The sequence below is a fragment of the Xenopus tropicalis genome, chromosome 8 (genome assembly GCF_000004195.4).
Source record: "Xenopus tropicalis strain Nigerian chromosome 8, UCB_Xtro_10.0, whole genome shotgun sequence".
NCBI lineage: Eukaryota > Metazoa > Chordata > Amphibia > Anura > Pipidae > Xenopus > Xenopus tropicalis.
Window position 1 is genome coordinate 79,537,235 of NC_030684.2, and position 16,001 is coordinate 79,553,235.

At 40.6% G+C, this 16,001-nt stretch overlaps 1 protein-coding gene across 1 annotated transcript; it reads right to left on the minus strand.

The window, feature by feature from the left end:
- Positions 1 to 659: 659 nt before the first annotated feature.
- Positions 660 to 15,129, minus strand: prss16 (serine protease 16). The gene is given in 12 exon segments (NM_001102811.1): positions 660 to 2,025; positions 2,120 to 2,265; positions 4,224 to 4,403; positions 4,768 to 4,909; positions 5,013 to 5,279; positions 5,541 to 5,588; positions 6,407 to 6,484; positions 8,015 to 8,138; positions 9,596 to 9,725; positions 10,357 to 10,456; positions 11,698 to 11,879; positions 15,020 to 15,129. Coding segments are annotated over 12 exon segments (1,521 nt in total). The 5' UTR covers positions 15,084 to 15,129; the 3' UTR covers positions 660 to 1,965.
- Positions 15,130 to 16,001: the final 872 nt, after the last annotated feature.

Consider the following 16,001-nt stretch of genomic DNA (forward strand, 5'->3'; position numbering starts at 1 on the left):
TCACGGGGCCCCTCACAAACAAAATTTTCTGGGCCCCTATCCCCAGGACCACTCCCCCAATGGCTCCTCCCCAACAGTGCTGGCCAGTGCCTCCCTAATACATTGGTGGTCAGTGTGCCCCCCTAATACATTGGTGGCCAGTGGACTTACTGTTGAACTTTTTCCTTCTTTGTCTTCTTCTCCTCCAGGGTCTTCTTTGGCTCCTCCAGCGAGATCCTTCCCAGACAACGCCTCTGTACTTGTGTCTCCACGCAAAAGGAGATAGGTCCTTTTATAAGGTTGCGCCCCGTGCACATGTACGGACGGGATGCAACCAACCTGAATTACCAATTACAGGGCCTGGGGCACCTTTAAAAGTGAAATATCGCCCGGGCCGACTGTGCCCCTCTGATGGCGGCCCTGCCAGCAGGCATACACTTATAAAGAACAGAGAGTAACTAAAAAAAATTGACCACACCCCCAAATACCGTGGCCATTTTACAAAAACACACCCACTTCCATCATAAAACAGCGCCAGGTTTTTCCTGGTTCTACTGGTTGCTTTTTTTCTTGGGTGATTGAATAAAACCTAAGCATGTAAAAGTAAATATGGCTTTTCAACAGCAGGGGCAAAGCCTTCATATTAGAGAAGAAAAAGGTAATGAATTAAAACCAAATAGTGTAAATTAATTAATCTTTATTGAAATGCTTTAGATATAAAACAATCTTAATAACACATTTGTGACTAGGGAGGAGCACAGAGCTTTCAGCATCACAGAGTAATGGTGACTATAAAGCCTAAACTATTTCTCCACTCACTTTCTCTTTATATACTAAAGTATGAAATTATGGTTTTCCAACATTTTGCTCCCATATATTTGCCCTTTTACCAGTGAGTGGTAACTGCCATGTTCCACACTACTGCATAGGAAATCCCTGGAGCTATAAGCGCAAGGTCTGCATGACAAGGTATCCGATTTGCTCTGTACTTTGTACTATGGATGTTGCGTGCATAGAGTTAGCTATACCTTCATGCTTTAATCATACTAAACAAATTAAAAATGAAAAATGACAGGGACAATTCACCACTTTTCATTACCAGTCAACAAAAAAAAAAAAACAAACAAAAAAGTGCAGAAGAGAGTTACCAGGCTGGACTGGCAATAAGTGGGTTCTGGCAAATGCTGTAAGATGCCATAGACAATCATTATTTAGTGGGCCTGTGTGGGGCATTTTGAGTCTCTGTGTACTTGAAATTTTAAAGCCCAGTCCAGACCTGATCAATTCAGTATCCACAGAGGAGCTTTGTGTTTAATTCTGAGGAATGGATAGATACATCTGCATTTCTGGCTGTAAGGAAAATTATCAGGTTTCCCAAGTTCAAATTTGAATACATTTGCCCCTAAGTCTTCTTCTAGACATGGGGCCTTTTTAAAACAGTTGCATACATTTCTGTGTCTGTTACTTGAGCTATAACCCTACAATTTTCAGATGTACTGCAATTAAAATACCTGAGGAAGTATCAACAAAAATGGAACTTATTGCACAGAACTGTGCTTTTTCTCACAGCATTAAGATGATGATCAATCCTTATGAAAAAGCAAAAGAAGCGATTCCACCTTGGATATTAGTATTATTACCCTCCTTTATCATAGCGCAGATCTTCCCCATAATATGCAGACTCACATTTTTAAGCACATGACAAGCACATTTCATCTGTTCCATAGATAAGCCTTTGTTTTAGCACATCTGCCCCAGAATAAGGCATTTCATTAATATAGGTTAAAACTATTTCTTATACCTCTTTTTTCAGTATTGCTCCAATTTGAAAATACAAAAATAAGAAATACGTTTTCAGGCATCACAAAATATCAACATTATTAAAAGATTAAAAACTCATTACTAGTGCATCATTCAGTGTTTTGGTATGTTCTTCATGTAAACACATGACCTCCAGTTGTGAGAGTAGCCCACAGGATTTTGTTATCAGCCTCCCAGCTCACTCTGTGCAGATTTTAACCAAGTGGCTACCTGTGCAGCAATTTCCTGCAGAAGAAAGGTACGTTACAAGACACCAATATTGTTTATTGATTTACAAATAAAATACAATTTTGGAGCAGTTGATTATATTTGCTCTCACCTTTCTTGCTTCCTGCAGGGATAGCGGGTCACTGGTGTGGGATGGGCTCATGTTTGCACAGTGAGATGTACCATTGATTAAGATGGCGATTTCGGAGCGCGACTGATTCTTTAACACACTAAGAGCATGCCATGGATCAACATCACCTACAGGTCAGCAAGGGAAGAGGAAGGAGTACATTTACTGGAATATTACCAAGCAGCAGTAGTAGTACTTTTGCAATAGTGATACCCTAATACCACTGGCTCACTATCAGAGAGAATATCTGACAATACTAAAATGACTCAATTGATCAATATTCCCTTTCAACTTGAACAAATCCACAATGAAGGATTCTTTTAAGGGCTGTGGCACACGTTTTGTCCACTGCTGCCATTCAGCAGAAAACAGCAGTAGATAAAATAACCCTGTCTGCTTGCCATCTATCCAAAAGTTTTGTTGTGCAGCTATTCACTAGTATTTGAGTTTGAATTTTCATTCATTATCTTGTTGGTAGTATCCCTCTCATAGACTAAAATGAATTGGAGAGGGCCTGAATAGACAGTTAAAGGAGAAGGAAAGGATAAGTCACTTGGGGGTGCCAAAATGTTAGACTTTTCACTCTACTGCGCTTTCGCAGGCCCAGGGATTTTGCTGGCTGAAGGAAGCACTCGCTGCAGGTACCCAGGGCTGGTGTGGTTTTCTCCTAAGAGGGGCACCAGCCTGGGGTGAAATGTAAGTGAATAAAGTCACTTGGGTGTGCCTAACATTTTGGCACCCCCAAGTGACTTAGCCTTTCATTCTCCTTTAAGTAATAGAAATTTCCAACAAAACTTTAGCTTCACAGGGCAACGGATTCTCTGTTGCAGGGTCCAGTGACCCTGGATAGCATTTTAAATTAAAAGATGAAGAGCAAATAATTTAAAAACTATAAAAAATTAAGATCAGTTAAACATATCTAAGACATGACCATTTTATAACATACTAAGGGGCAGATTTACTCTAAAATTTCTCATTTATTTCTTTTTAAAAATTCAGATACTAATTTCCACAAATGTCTGACATTTACGAACTAAAAAAGTATGAACTAAAAAAGCTTTAGAAAATCCAGTCAGGAAAAAAAAAAATAGAGCATTAGTAAATGTGTTAATTTAAGATGAACTACCCTTTTAAAGCATTTAAATTTAGTAAACACAATCCAGATTAGGAGATTTTCTCTACTAAGTGTTCTATAACCCTAGGACAGGGCCACCATCAGGGGGGCACAGGGGGGACAGTTGTCCCGGGCCCGGACGATGGTTGCTTTAAAGGGGGCCTGGCCGTGATACAGTTTTTTATCTTGGGCCCCCTTTAAAGAACTCCGGGCCCCATTGGTGGTCAGCGGGAAATTTTATTGGTTGCGCCCCGTGCGTGCGTTTGTACGCACGGGGCGTAACCTTTTAAAATGTTAAGATGCAGCGGGGAGCCGGCACATAAGAAAAGGATGCAGAAGAAGAAAGTAGCTGGGGCGGGGAGCGGAGGATTCTGGTGGGAGCCGGGGGAAGCCGGAGGATGCTGGGAAGGACTCTGGTGGGGGAGCTGGAGGTTTCTGGGGGGGAGCCGGAGGATGCTTGGGGGGGTGGGAGCTGGAGGATGCTGGAAAGGACTCTGGGGGGGAGCTGGAAGTTTCTGGTGGGAGCTGGGGGGGAGCCGGAGAATGCTTGGGGGGGGGTGGGAGCTGGAGGATGCTGGAAAGGACTCTGGGGGGGAGCTGGAGGACCGGGGAGGGGGGTAACTGGAGGATGCTGGGGGCCCTGGCTACCAATGTTTTAGGGGGGCCCTGGCTACCAATGTTTTAGGAGGCCCTGGCTACAAATGTCTGTGTGTCCTTTGTACTGATGGGAGGGGCCATTGCGGGGCAGGGCGTGGGAAAATTGTGTGTGAGGGGCCCCGTGATTTCTGATGGCGGCTCTGCCCTAGGATGCGATTATAAACGTGCCCTAAGAAAGATCCACCCATAAAAATGTTGCTGCCATTACTGCCCTATAGACATGTAATGCCTTAGGTTCCTGATACATCATTGTCTTTTGTACAATTTAGCTGGAAGACAGAAAATATAATAACTGTTAAATGCATAAGCATTTACCATTAACAAAGATAATCCTGCTTGATTTTGGGTGATCAGCACCATAGAACTCATTGGTAAACTGCACTGACTGGAGTACAGATTCTGTAGGAACCTGGAAAATCTGGGAACATAGATCAAGCTGGGACTTCAGGGTGATTAGAGACGAGAATGGACAGGAGGGGTCCTCGCAGGTTTGATCTAAAGAAGAGAATGCAAAAAAAGGAAAATGTCAAAAGAAAAAGGAGATTCAAAGAAATGAAGGTTAAGAGACACAGAAAGTATAACGGTATAAAGGTAATCACCAATATTACAGTAGTAAAAATGAATGCACACAGACCCTCTTTCCATAAATATAGATTGTAAGCTCTATGGGGCAGGGACCTCCATCCCCTTGTGTTTTTGACTCTTAACTTATTGCAACTGTATCTTGTATTTATTGTTATACTGTGTATATCATTATCTTAAAAACCCCCTGTTTGTATTAATGAATTCTACTGTACAGCGCTGCGTACATAAGTAGCGCTTTATAAATAAAGATATACATACATACACAAATACTTACAATATCCAAACTCTGTGCATGTCTGGTAGAACCACTGCCGCTCTCCAACCCCAACTAGACTGAGCTTGGTGCTACTCAGATCTGCCACAGATTTTGCATGGGAGTTATAGACACAGCTCAGACCCATGAAGTCCATGTACATCTAGAGATGAAAAACCTGAACTATTATCTTTATGTTAACCTGATCTTTTCCACTTCAGACTCAAAGAGGGAGCTCTTGTTCTGCCATCAGTTTCCTAACTCACCCTGTTTACCGATCGTAATCCCTCATAAGCGGAGTTGTCTTTGATGGTCATTAGCTGGCAGATCTGTTGCACGTTACTGGCTGGAGACATCCCATTATATTGCACTGCCCCCATAAATATGTCTGCCAGATTTCCAACAAATTCTGTGTAATCATCAGACCCTTGCAAAGATCCGCAGGAATAGAAGTCTTTCTCCAGCTGAGTGATGTTTCCCTTCTGAAGCAGCGAATCAACAGCCTGAAAGCCTTCTTTTACTGCATCCAAACACTGCAGAGTTATAGGATCAGTTTATTAGGTAAAGTCAGCCCCATATAGACTAAAACATTAAATGTACTGCAATTAACTGCAATATCCAGATATTTTGCCGTGTTATAAACAGTAAAATTCCTTGTAGGATTAAAATGAACTAATGACCGTGACCTCTTTAATGTGCATTTCTATAATTCTCTTAGGTTGTGAGACCTTGCTAGCACTTTACATGCATACCAGTCCAATGTAAAAGAAAATATAGCTTATGTTTTCCTTTACCTTTTCAGAGCCACCGATAACTGGGTCTGCAAGGCTCCATGCAACAACCTAATGGAAAGAAACACCAAAGAAAAAGATTTTTGATAATTGTGAACATTTTATGTAAGCATAATCCAGCATCAGTGGGAGGGTGAAGGTTTGCAGAACATCTTTCCCACAAGTCAGTGTTGCCTACATGAGCACATTTTTGCAATAGTAAAGGTGGCCATACACAGGCAGGTCCTTCAGACCAATTCAGCAGTAAAAAATGCAGGCAGAAAGAAAGAAGCAGAACCTAAACTGCTTTGTTTGCAATTACTCCGATATTCACACATATATGACTCGATAAGTGACTGCTTAACAGGCCTTTTATATGCTGCTGTGTTTATTTCCATTTAGATTCTCCTAAAGAGAATATTTCCCAGATGGAAATATCTTTTAGTATGAGTGTATAAAAAGCATATTATGAAATAGCTCATACACACTCCCATTTACTTAGCATTGTTTTTTGGTATATAATATAAACAGTGATGGTGCAAGAGTAATGAGGTGAATATTAAATGAAGAAGGCAGACAATAAGCTTCTATACTGGTACTTTACAGATATGACAGTGGTTGATTCTGTGGGAACCAATGCAGCAATATGTGCTCCATGCATGTTTCGCAAGAGGAGGCACAATAGAAACAGTAGTGCTGAGCACAACTATGCAAATGTGCAAGTAGCAGCTTTAGACACATATACAGTACCTTTAAAGAAGGGAATTTTTTTTGCAGATCGACTGCAGCAGATTTTGTACAACTACTGTTGCCCTGAGCATTCGTAAACAAGCCCTTAGCAGTATGAGGGGAAGGGTTTGTAAACCTGATTGGATAGATGTAAAACTTACTTTGTTATAACCTGTGAAGTCCAGTTCTGCTCGAACAGGTGCAGAGGATGCCACAGCTGCATATACTAAATGAGGAAACTGCAAGAAGACAGTGATTTAATAAATGTACAAATAGGATACACTTTTTTAATTTAATCAATCTTTAAAATAAACATTTCAGAGTGAAGTGTTTAATAAAAATATGGCTCACCCTTGCTTAAGTCAGCTAAAAAGCATTTAAATTGCCTCCAATAAGGATTAATTATACCTATATTGAGATCAACTACAAGGCACAGGTCTGGGAGCGGATATCCAGAATGCTTGGGACCTGGGGTTCTCCGGATTTGGGATCTTTCCGTAATTTGGATATCTATTAATAAAGTCTGCTAAAAATCTTAATTTAAAACTTAACTTAAAATTGAATAAACCCAATAGGTTTGTTTTGCCTCCAATAAGGATTAATTACGGTATATCTTATTTGGGATCAAATACAAAGTACTGTTTTATTATTACAGAGAAAAATGAAAACCATTTAAAAAAATTAGAGTTATTTGTTTATAATGGAGTCTATGGGAGATGGCCTTTCCGTAATTCCGAACTTTTTGGATAACTGGTTTTCGGATAAGGGATCCCATACCTGTACTGTATTACAGGGTAAAAGGAAGTTACTTTTAAAAATGTGTATTATTTGTTTAAAATGGACTTAATGGGAAATGGCCTTCTGGATAATGGGTCTTATACCTTGAATTTGTTTCTTTATCTTTCCTTCACCAGTAACTTGGTACAGGTATGGGATCCCTTATCCGGAGACCCGATATCCAGAAAGCTCCGAATTACGGAAAGCCTGTCTCCCATAGACTCCATTATAAGCAAATAATTCAGATTTTAAAAATTGATTTCCTTTTTCTCTGTAAAAATAAAACAGTTCTTTGTATTTGATCCAAACAAAGATATAATTAATCCTTACTGGATGCAAAATAATCTTATTGAGTTTAATTAATGTTTTATTGATTTTTTAATAGACTTAAGGTATAAAGATCCAAATTACGGAAAAACCCCTTATCCGGAATACCCTTGGTCCCGGGCATTCTGGATAATGGGTCCTATACCTGTATAACCAGAAAACTGGAAAGTAAAAGTTTTACTTTTAGTTTTTGTTCTGTTTAGTGAAAGAAATAACAGAACCCATAGATATTGCTTAATTAAAACAACAGGCAAAACCTTTGTTCAACACAAGCCCTAATCATTGAGCATATGTTGAAAAAGTAGGTATAATGGGGATTAAAGTGCAAGTAAAACATTCATTTAGGTGATTTACATTCTGTCTTCTCCAGTGTCGCGACCTTCATATATATCTTTGAGCATTAAATTGTCATTGAACAATTCCCTGTCAGTTCAAACTGGTTAAAACTAATATAATTGCCACAAAAGTGAAAATAGCACAGGCAACCACTCTAGTCCTGGAGGATGTATGTATAAAACTACTTGTGTATGCAAATTGCTTTGCACAAAACATGGAAAACTTTATTATAATGGCACAAAATAGCCACAGAGATCAATCTTGTTAAAGAAGACATCAGCCCTTCTGATTTGCAGGAAGTTTAATAAGCAAGTCATTTTTGGACTGACCTTTAGTCTGAACCAAGCAGACAGGGAACCAGGGTAGGAGCCTCCAAAGCAGATCCAGGTATTTTGGCGTGTTAAGTTGTATTTCTGGGAAATAAACATGTGAAAAGATGCCAGATCTGCAAGCCTATAGAAGACAGAAGGGAGTAACAAAGGAATACTGTCATGGGAAAACATGTTTTTATTTTCAAAACACATCAGTTAATAGAGCTTCTCCAGCAGATTCCTGCATTGAAATCAGTTTTTCAAAAACAAACATATTTTGTTAAGTTTAACTGAAATTTCACATGGGGCTAGCCATATATTCCTGGGGCCACAGCCATGTATCCTGTGCTCTGATAAATTTCAGTGACATTTTACTGCTGCACTGTTAGGGGTAAAGATAGGGGGGTGATATCACTCCAACTAAGGGCTCTGGAACACGGGGAGATTAGTCGCCCGCGGCAAAACTCCCTGCTCGCGGGCGACTAATCTCCCCGAGTTGCCTTCCCCCTGCCATCCCACCGGCGAACATGTAAGTCGCCGGCGGGATGGCAGACGCGAGTCTTTTTCGGCGATTTGCGCGAAATCGCGCCGCCGCGTCTGCCATCCCGCCGGCGACTTACATGTTCGCCGGTGGGATGGCAGGGGGAAGGCAACTCTGGGAGATTAGTTGCCCGCGAGCAGGGAGTTTTGCCGCGGGCGACTAATCTCCCCGTGTACCAGAGCCCTAAGTTGGAGTGATATCACCCCCCTATCTTTACCCCCCAGCAGCCGATCAGCAGAACAATGGGAAGGTAGCAAGATAGAAGCTCCCAGTAAATATCAGAAAAGCACTCAGTAGTAAGAAATCCAAATCTGGCTAGCACTGTCTCCTGAAAGCTCAGACTCAGGCACAATGCACTGAGATGGCTGCCTACGCACCAATGTTACAACTAAAAAAGTACATTTGTTGGTTCAAGAATGACATTTTTAATGGAAGTGTGAGTTATTTGCTATGTAAACAGTGTAATTTAGAAGTAAAAAGTATACCATAAAAACTCATAACATAATCCCTTTAAAGTATGATTGAGCTGAATCTATCTAGCTGAACTATTATATTGTGCTGATATATAGATAAATTGGGGTGGAGAAGTTTTAATATCTTGGTGTCTCTGTACTGGGAGCACCACAGCATAGTTGCACTGATGGCAAGTAGAGAAGAAAAAGAAGGGAGAGATTAACTGATAGCAGGTAATTAGCATGGACATAGAGGTAAGTGTCTAATAGCTGTGTATAAGGAATAAGTGAGCAGTAGGTTGAGAAAAGATGTGTCTTTTAGCAAGGTATATGCCTTTACAACTGTTTATTAAAAGAAAGTCAGAAGTCAGTGGTATTTGTGTATAAACAAGAGGAGAGGTACATTCCCTGATTTTTGCACTTCATGGAGAAGTATTAGGTTGCCCAAAATCTGCATATTTGCATATTATAAAGAGATAGATGTCAATTAGCAAGGTAGGTTGCATAAAACCAAGACCATGCAAAAGGTTTTGCAATTTCTGTATAGATGAAGTATTCCACCTGTGTGATGGGTACAGGAGAAATGTTTTGCTGTGTAGTACTTACGCTTGCTGGCTGGATAAGAACCTTATATTCTCCAGTGTCAGTCCATCAGGGTTAATGCTGGATCCATAATACCGATGCTCAAGAGACACCAACAGGGCTCTGTGGGTCTGTGCCAAATCTACATGTTCACCTGCACAAAAGACACACACATCAGTATTGACTGACCGTTCCAAATACCCCTTATGTATCTTCTTACCACCAACTAGGAGCATTAAGCATGTTTTTCAAAAAGTTTAGACACACATTAAGTCACAGCCCTGATACACTATACTTCATACAATCTGCCATCATGCATCCCTTAATCATAGACCAACAATTGTCATTCCCTTTCTACAGTTTGTTACTGTTAATCTCAAACACTGTCTGTTCTCCTTCAAACTCCCTTATCTTAGACTGGTTGCACCTGGCATCCCTCTGTGCTACCCTTCACCATATGTGGGCATCATAGGTCACTGTTTATCCTTCACATAGATTGACCACATCCCCTCTATGGAACCTCCAAACCGTTACCAGTACCTCCGTTACCACTTACTAGATTTATCACTGTGCATCCCTTTTGCATGCTTTCCCTCTGCATAATCTCACTAGAGTGGAAGCACTGGTAATCTGCTCTATGTACTCGGACCTGAATGTGACCAATGGGCATCCCCTCTGAATGCTCTCACTGGAATGGCAACACTGGTCATTCTGGCTAAATATTCTGTGTAGACTAGCAGCAGTGAGCTCTGTAAAAGAACATGAATAAGGCACAGTGTACATACCTGACAGGACAGAAAACTCAGATAATGAGCTCTCCCCTCCAATATACAGGAAAACAGGCCCATTAGGGTGATTCCAGTACTCCTCATTTATCCAGTACCTCTGTTGCGAGGAAAAAGACAGAATATACACAATTAACTTTCAGGTAGAAGCACAGAACACTGGGTGCACATGATCTGTAGTATCATCAAGATATTGAGGGCAGTGACACACAGGGAGATTAGTCGCCGCGCGACAAATCTTCATTGTTGTGGGCGACTAATCTCCCCGCAATGCCATCCCACTGGCTAGAATGTAAATCGCTGGTGGAATGGAATATGCGGTGCCATGATTTGCCAAAGTCACAGATGTTGCCTTGAGAGGAAACTTCAGGCGACTTGGGCAAATCGCAGCACCGCGTATGCCATCCCATCGGTGATTTACATTCTAGGCGGTGGGATGGCATTGAGGTCATTTCTTTAACGTATACCTAAGAAAACCTGGGACCTGGGGTGTTCACGATAAGGGATATTGAAGGTGCCAGTATTTTTTTTCCCTTCAATGGTTCTCCATTTCACAACAGTGGGAATCATTACCCCTATAACTGTCCAGTCCAGGGCTCAACTGTATTTGGAGGGGAACATGAGCTCTAAAATTACTTGCTCAGTAGATTTTGAGACTTTTTTGCTCTGTAAATGACTGCAATACTGTGGTTGATAGAGGCCATAGAAAATACACACACCCAATAACATTCATCTAAATTCATGAGCAATTGTCATATCTCATTATTTCAGTGGAGCCAATAAAAGGGCAACCATATGGGGGTTTTAACCTTGAAAGCAAGTAAGTTGCAGGTAAAACTTAGTCCCTTTGCTAAATGTATATTGAAGCAGTAGAATTCTTAATGAATCGCATAAGTCAGTGTAGGCCAGAAGGGATGACTTTGACGTAGTTGGCCAGCTTGAAGTATATTGCAATGTATGGACAAACAATCCCTGTTTTGTTTAAAGGGGAGGGCATTTCTTAGTAGCTTAATGCACAGAATGTCTTAATGTCCTATATATATATATATATATATATATATATATATATTGATAATGGGTGAGTGCAGAGGATCTCTTGTTGTTGTCTATATGTATTTTGTGGTCACAACCTCATTGCACCCCCGCCTAATGGTTTAAAATTTAGTGGTTGAGCACAACTTTCCCCTTTTTTGCTATAGCATATCTCATTCTTGCCTTACTCAAGGCCTCAAAGGCCCTAAGGAGACAGTTATAACGTGTGTAAAAAGCTGAACAGGATGAAAATATGGCAACGCATGTGCTCATACAGAATTATATACAAGCAGAACACTAAAAGCTTACCTGATTGAAAGTGGAATTGTTACGTCGGTTGAAGTGGTCCAGGGGTTGGGCAATATAGGACTCAACCGAAGGAGTATTGGCGAAGGCCCCTTTTGGCATCCCCCAGTGAGTGTAGAAGGATTTGAAGTTTTCAGTTTCCTTTAGTTGGTGCAATTTCTTTCTGATCTGTCGCCCATTCCATGCTTTGGGGATACAGTAGAAATTAACTTTAGTAATAATGCTAGGAGAACTAGCAGGAGAACCTTGGCAGTAACAGTGTTTAGAAAGAGTTATTTGCACAGTGTAGTTAATATAAGATAATGTACCCCTACTATAAATGATTAAGATATATTTAAATCAGAGCGTGGATACTAGAACATAAAAATATACTTAATTTTAAAGGTCATGAGACTCAACATCCTTCTAATTTTTTTTTTTTAAATTACAGTAAGACATTATCCATTCTTTTGGATAAAGACAGTTGTATATTTAGTCTGTGTTTCACTATTGTGAAATGACCACAAAACCCAGAATCCCCTGACTTAAATCTAGCTGTCAAAAGGAGAGCATCATTTCAGCAAGAGCTGACTGTGGTCTGGATATCCTTTTCTTAAATTATTATACATTTTAGCTGGGTTTCAAAAAATATAAAATAAATCAGTGATGTTTTAGTGATTTTAACTTTCAGGGGATGCTTTTGCTTTTTTAGTAAGTGAATTTATAATGGCAGTATATTATTGTTTATAATAAGCTCTCCATAGCATCTCCCACACTCAGTGGTGCATGACAGGTTCTTTAGACTAAGCTTTATTGGGGCAGGGGCCATTGTGGATGACACAAAATCTCTGTAAAGCTCTGTGGAATATGTTGACACAATATAAATGATATTCCTCTGATAAAGCCCTTATTTGTACTGTAAAACTACCTTCCTGTGCTATTTGCATAAATGATTAAAGGGAAACTATATTTTTTGCATACTAAAAGGAAAGAGGTTACAAGGCTGCTTTCTACATACATTCATTAAAAATGGTCAATGGCTTTGAAGTTATTTGTACATTAAATCATGGTTGAAAGCAGTTTACTGCACTGCAGCAAAAGCCAATTTTCCTTCAGCCAAGACTCTGATACTCACAATGGCTTGCACTGCAAGTCTAATAACCACATTGTTTCAAAAGGCAGTGCCAGCAGCGCACTGCCTTTTTGTATGTTAGAAAGCTGCATAACATTTACTTTCATTATGCAACAAAAAATTTGGGTAAGTGAGCTGTAGAGTCCAAACACACAGTTAGCATCATGCTATGCATGTTTCACTTTGCAACGGCTTGCTCCTGAAGCTTTGTGAAACTGAACTTAATCTGATACAGACTCTAAAGGGTAAATAAAATATGTCACTATTCTATCATGCTACAGCATGCTAACTGCTGGGTTATAAACATGTTTAGCACTTTGCTGGCAATACACCAGATTTAAGAGAAATGTGTTCCCCCTTAGGGCAGTGGAACATGGGGAGATTAGTCCCCGCGATAAATCTTTGCTTTTTTACTCTCCCCAAAATGCCACCCCACTAGCAAGAATGTAAATCGCTGGTGGGATGGCATACATGTTGCTCTGGTTTCTCAAAGTTGCCTCTCAAGGAAACTTTGGGTGACTTCGGAAAACAGAAGCGTTGTGTATGCCATCCCACCAGTGATTTACATTCTTGCAGGTGGGATGGCATTTCAGGTAGATTAGTCACCCGCAAAAATTAAGCTTTATCGTGGGTGACTAATCTCCCCTGCTGCGTACCCCGCACCTCCCACCCTACTCCTCCCCTGAGCGGGTCAGGGGACGAACACCGGGGGAGCAGCGAAAGGATTGGGTCTGGGTTTTTTCCACGACCCTGAATCTCCATGTGTGCCACTACGCTTAGGGGCTGATTTACTAAGACACGAATTCGAACTGGAAAAATTCAGATTGGAAAACGAACTTTTTGCGACTTTTTCGTATTTTTTGCGATTTTTTCGGGCCTTTACGACTTTTCGGAAATTGACGCGACTTTTTCGTTACCAATACGATTTTCGCGAAAAAATGAGAGTTTTCCGTAGCCATTACGATTCGCTCGTATCTTGTCGCGACTTTTTCGTATTGAGCGCTCGTAAGCAGCGGGCGAAACTTTCAGACTTAGCATGATTTTGGAAGCCTCCCATAGGACTCAATGGCACCCTGCAGCTCCAACCCGGCCCAAGAAAAGTCACCATACTGAAGCTTGAATGAATCCGAACGCTACGAAAAAATCGCAACATTTTGCGCAACTTTCGGAATGGCTACGAAAAAGGCGCGACTTTTCGCACAAGTTTTAACGCTACGAAAAAAATCGCCAGATTTTGCGCAACATTCGGAATGGCAACGAAAAAGTCGCGATAATTTTCCGAAAAATCGCCAAATACCGATCATTACGGAAAAAACGCAATCGGACGCATAACTAAATGTGCCCCTTAGGGTGAAGACACACAGCTACTAGTAGCAGCTGCTTGTCATGAAATAGACAATGCTGATCATTTACTGATAACTGTCTCTATGTGTATTTTAGCAGAGGCAACTCTCAATATTGTCTATGGCAGGAGATTTTCTGGGGTTAATAGCTGTGACGAGTAGCTGCTACTAAGTACCTCCATGTGTCTTCACCCTAACACTTGGCTGCCAATGGAAGCCTAACATTCAACAAGACAAATTCTTGGTACCGACATGTTCTTTCTGTGACTGTCCAACTGTTTTTAAACTACGGATCTCAACATTCTACTTAGATGCTTCCAGTTTGCAGAGAGCTGTAGTTTAAGAACAGCTGCAGAGCCATAGAGTGGTTAGATAGCTCCCCCTTACTATGATGTTGCCATGTGCCAAACTGATCTTTATCAAATATCCTGTGTAAGCAGAGTATTTGATAAATTTACTTCTCTATTACAGCGTAACCAAAGGAGTCTGAACTGGTATCATGTTTCCAATACAAAAGGGCAGTAGAAAGGATTCATTGAGCGGGTACATTAAAATGAAAAAGCAGCAGGGTGTAACAACAGAGACAAATAAAGCAAGTGCAAGGAGTCCCAGCAGATGAGAATCTGAATAAGAGCAGTAAAACGGTAGCCATACTGTGAGACCCCTGCTACTCTTTCTGTCCATTTGGTTCATGGCTGATATGTCAGAGTGCACCAGATCAGATCACCAAAAATCAGTGGTGTCTATATTACTAAGAAAGCCACTACAATATTTCAGAAACACAGAGTACAGGGTTCATTGGGAATCCGAATGCTAAAACACTGTTTGGTCTCCCTTGAATGCAACACATGTATATACTAACTGTACTTACCCCCCTCAGTTCCCCCCAAAAGGAGCAGCAGGAGCAGGGAGAGCTGCAGCCACACACCAGCCATTGCGCTGCAGTTTCTTAGAACAGAAACGGAAACCAAGCAATTCTACTCTCTCCTCAGAACTGCGTGGGGAAGCATAAGTATCACATGACTGCTGGGGAAATGGGTGAATCACATGGCTTTAGTAACTTCTGATTGGCTCTTTAACCTGCTGGCTTAGCTTTTCTCTCTTATAAGTAATCGGCCGGCAGTCCCGTGACTAATGAATAAGCTGAGTTACTAGGCTAACAATAAGTATATGGAAGCACAGCCAAAATGATATGTAGTTATAGGACCTATATCCAGAATGCTTGGGACCAAGGGTATTCCGGATAAGGGGTATTTCTGTAATTTGGATCTCCATACCTTAAATCTACTAAAGATAAAAAAAACATTAATTAAACCCAATAGGATCGTTTTGGATCCAATAAGCATTATTTATATCTTAGTTGGAATCAGTTACATTGTACTGTTTTATTACTACAGAGAAAAAAGAAATCAGCTTTAAAATTCTGAATTATTTGATTAAAATGGAGTCTATGGGAGACAGGCTTTCTGTAATTCAGAGTTTTCTGGATAAAGGGTTTCCGGATAAGGGATCCCATACCTGTACTAGCAAAGGTAGTGCTGCTGGGCAATGGTGCTTTATTTAAAATCAAATATAATAATACAATCTTTTGTATGTAGGTATTCTGACAGCATTTGCATTTGTTTATTTAAATAAAGCACCATTGCCCAATGGGAATTATACCTGCTAGCTATAATGATAGGGATAATTTAGGGCAATGTCACATAAATAGATCTCTTCTAGCGGTGGCAGGAAAACATATTCTGAAGTTGCCTGAAGTTTTTTCCAAGGCAACTCCAGGCAACTACACAAAGCCAAAGTGACACATATGTTTTTCTACCAGGATTTACATTCTCGCTGGTAGGAAAGCATTC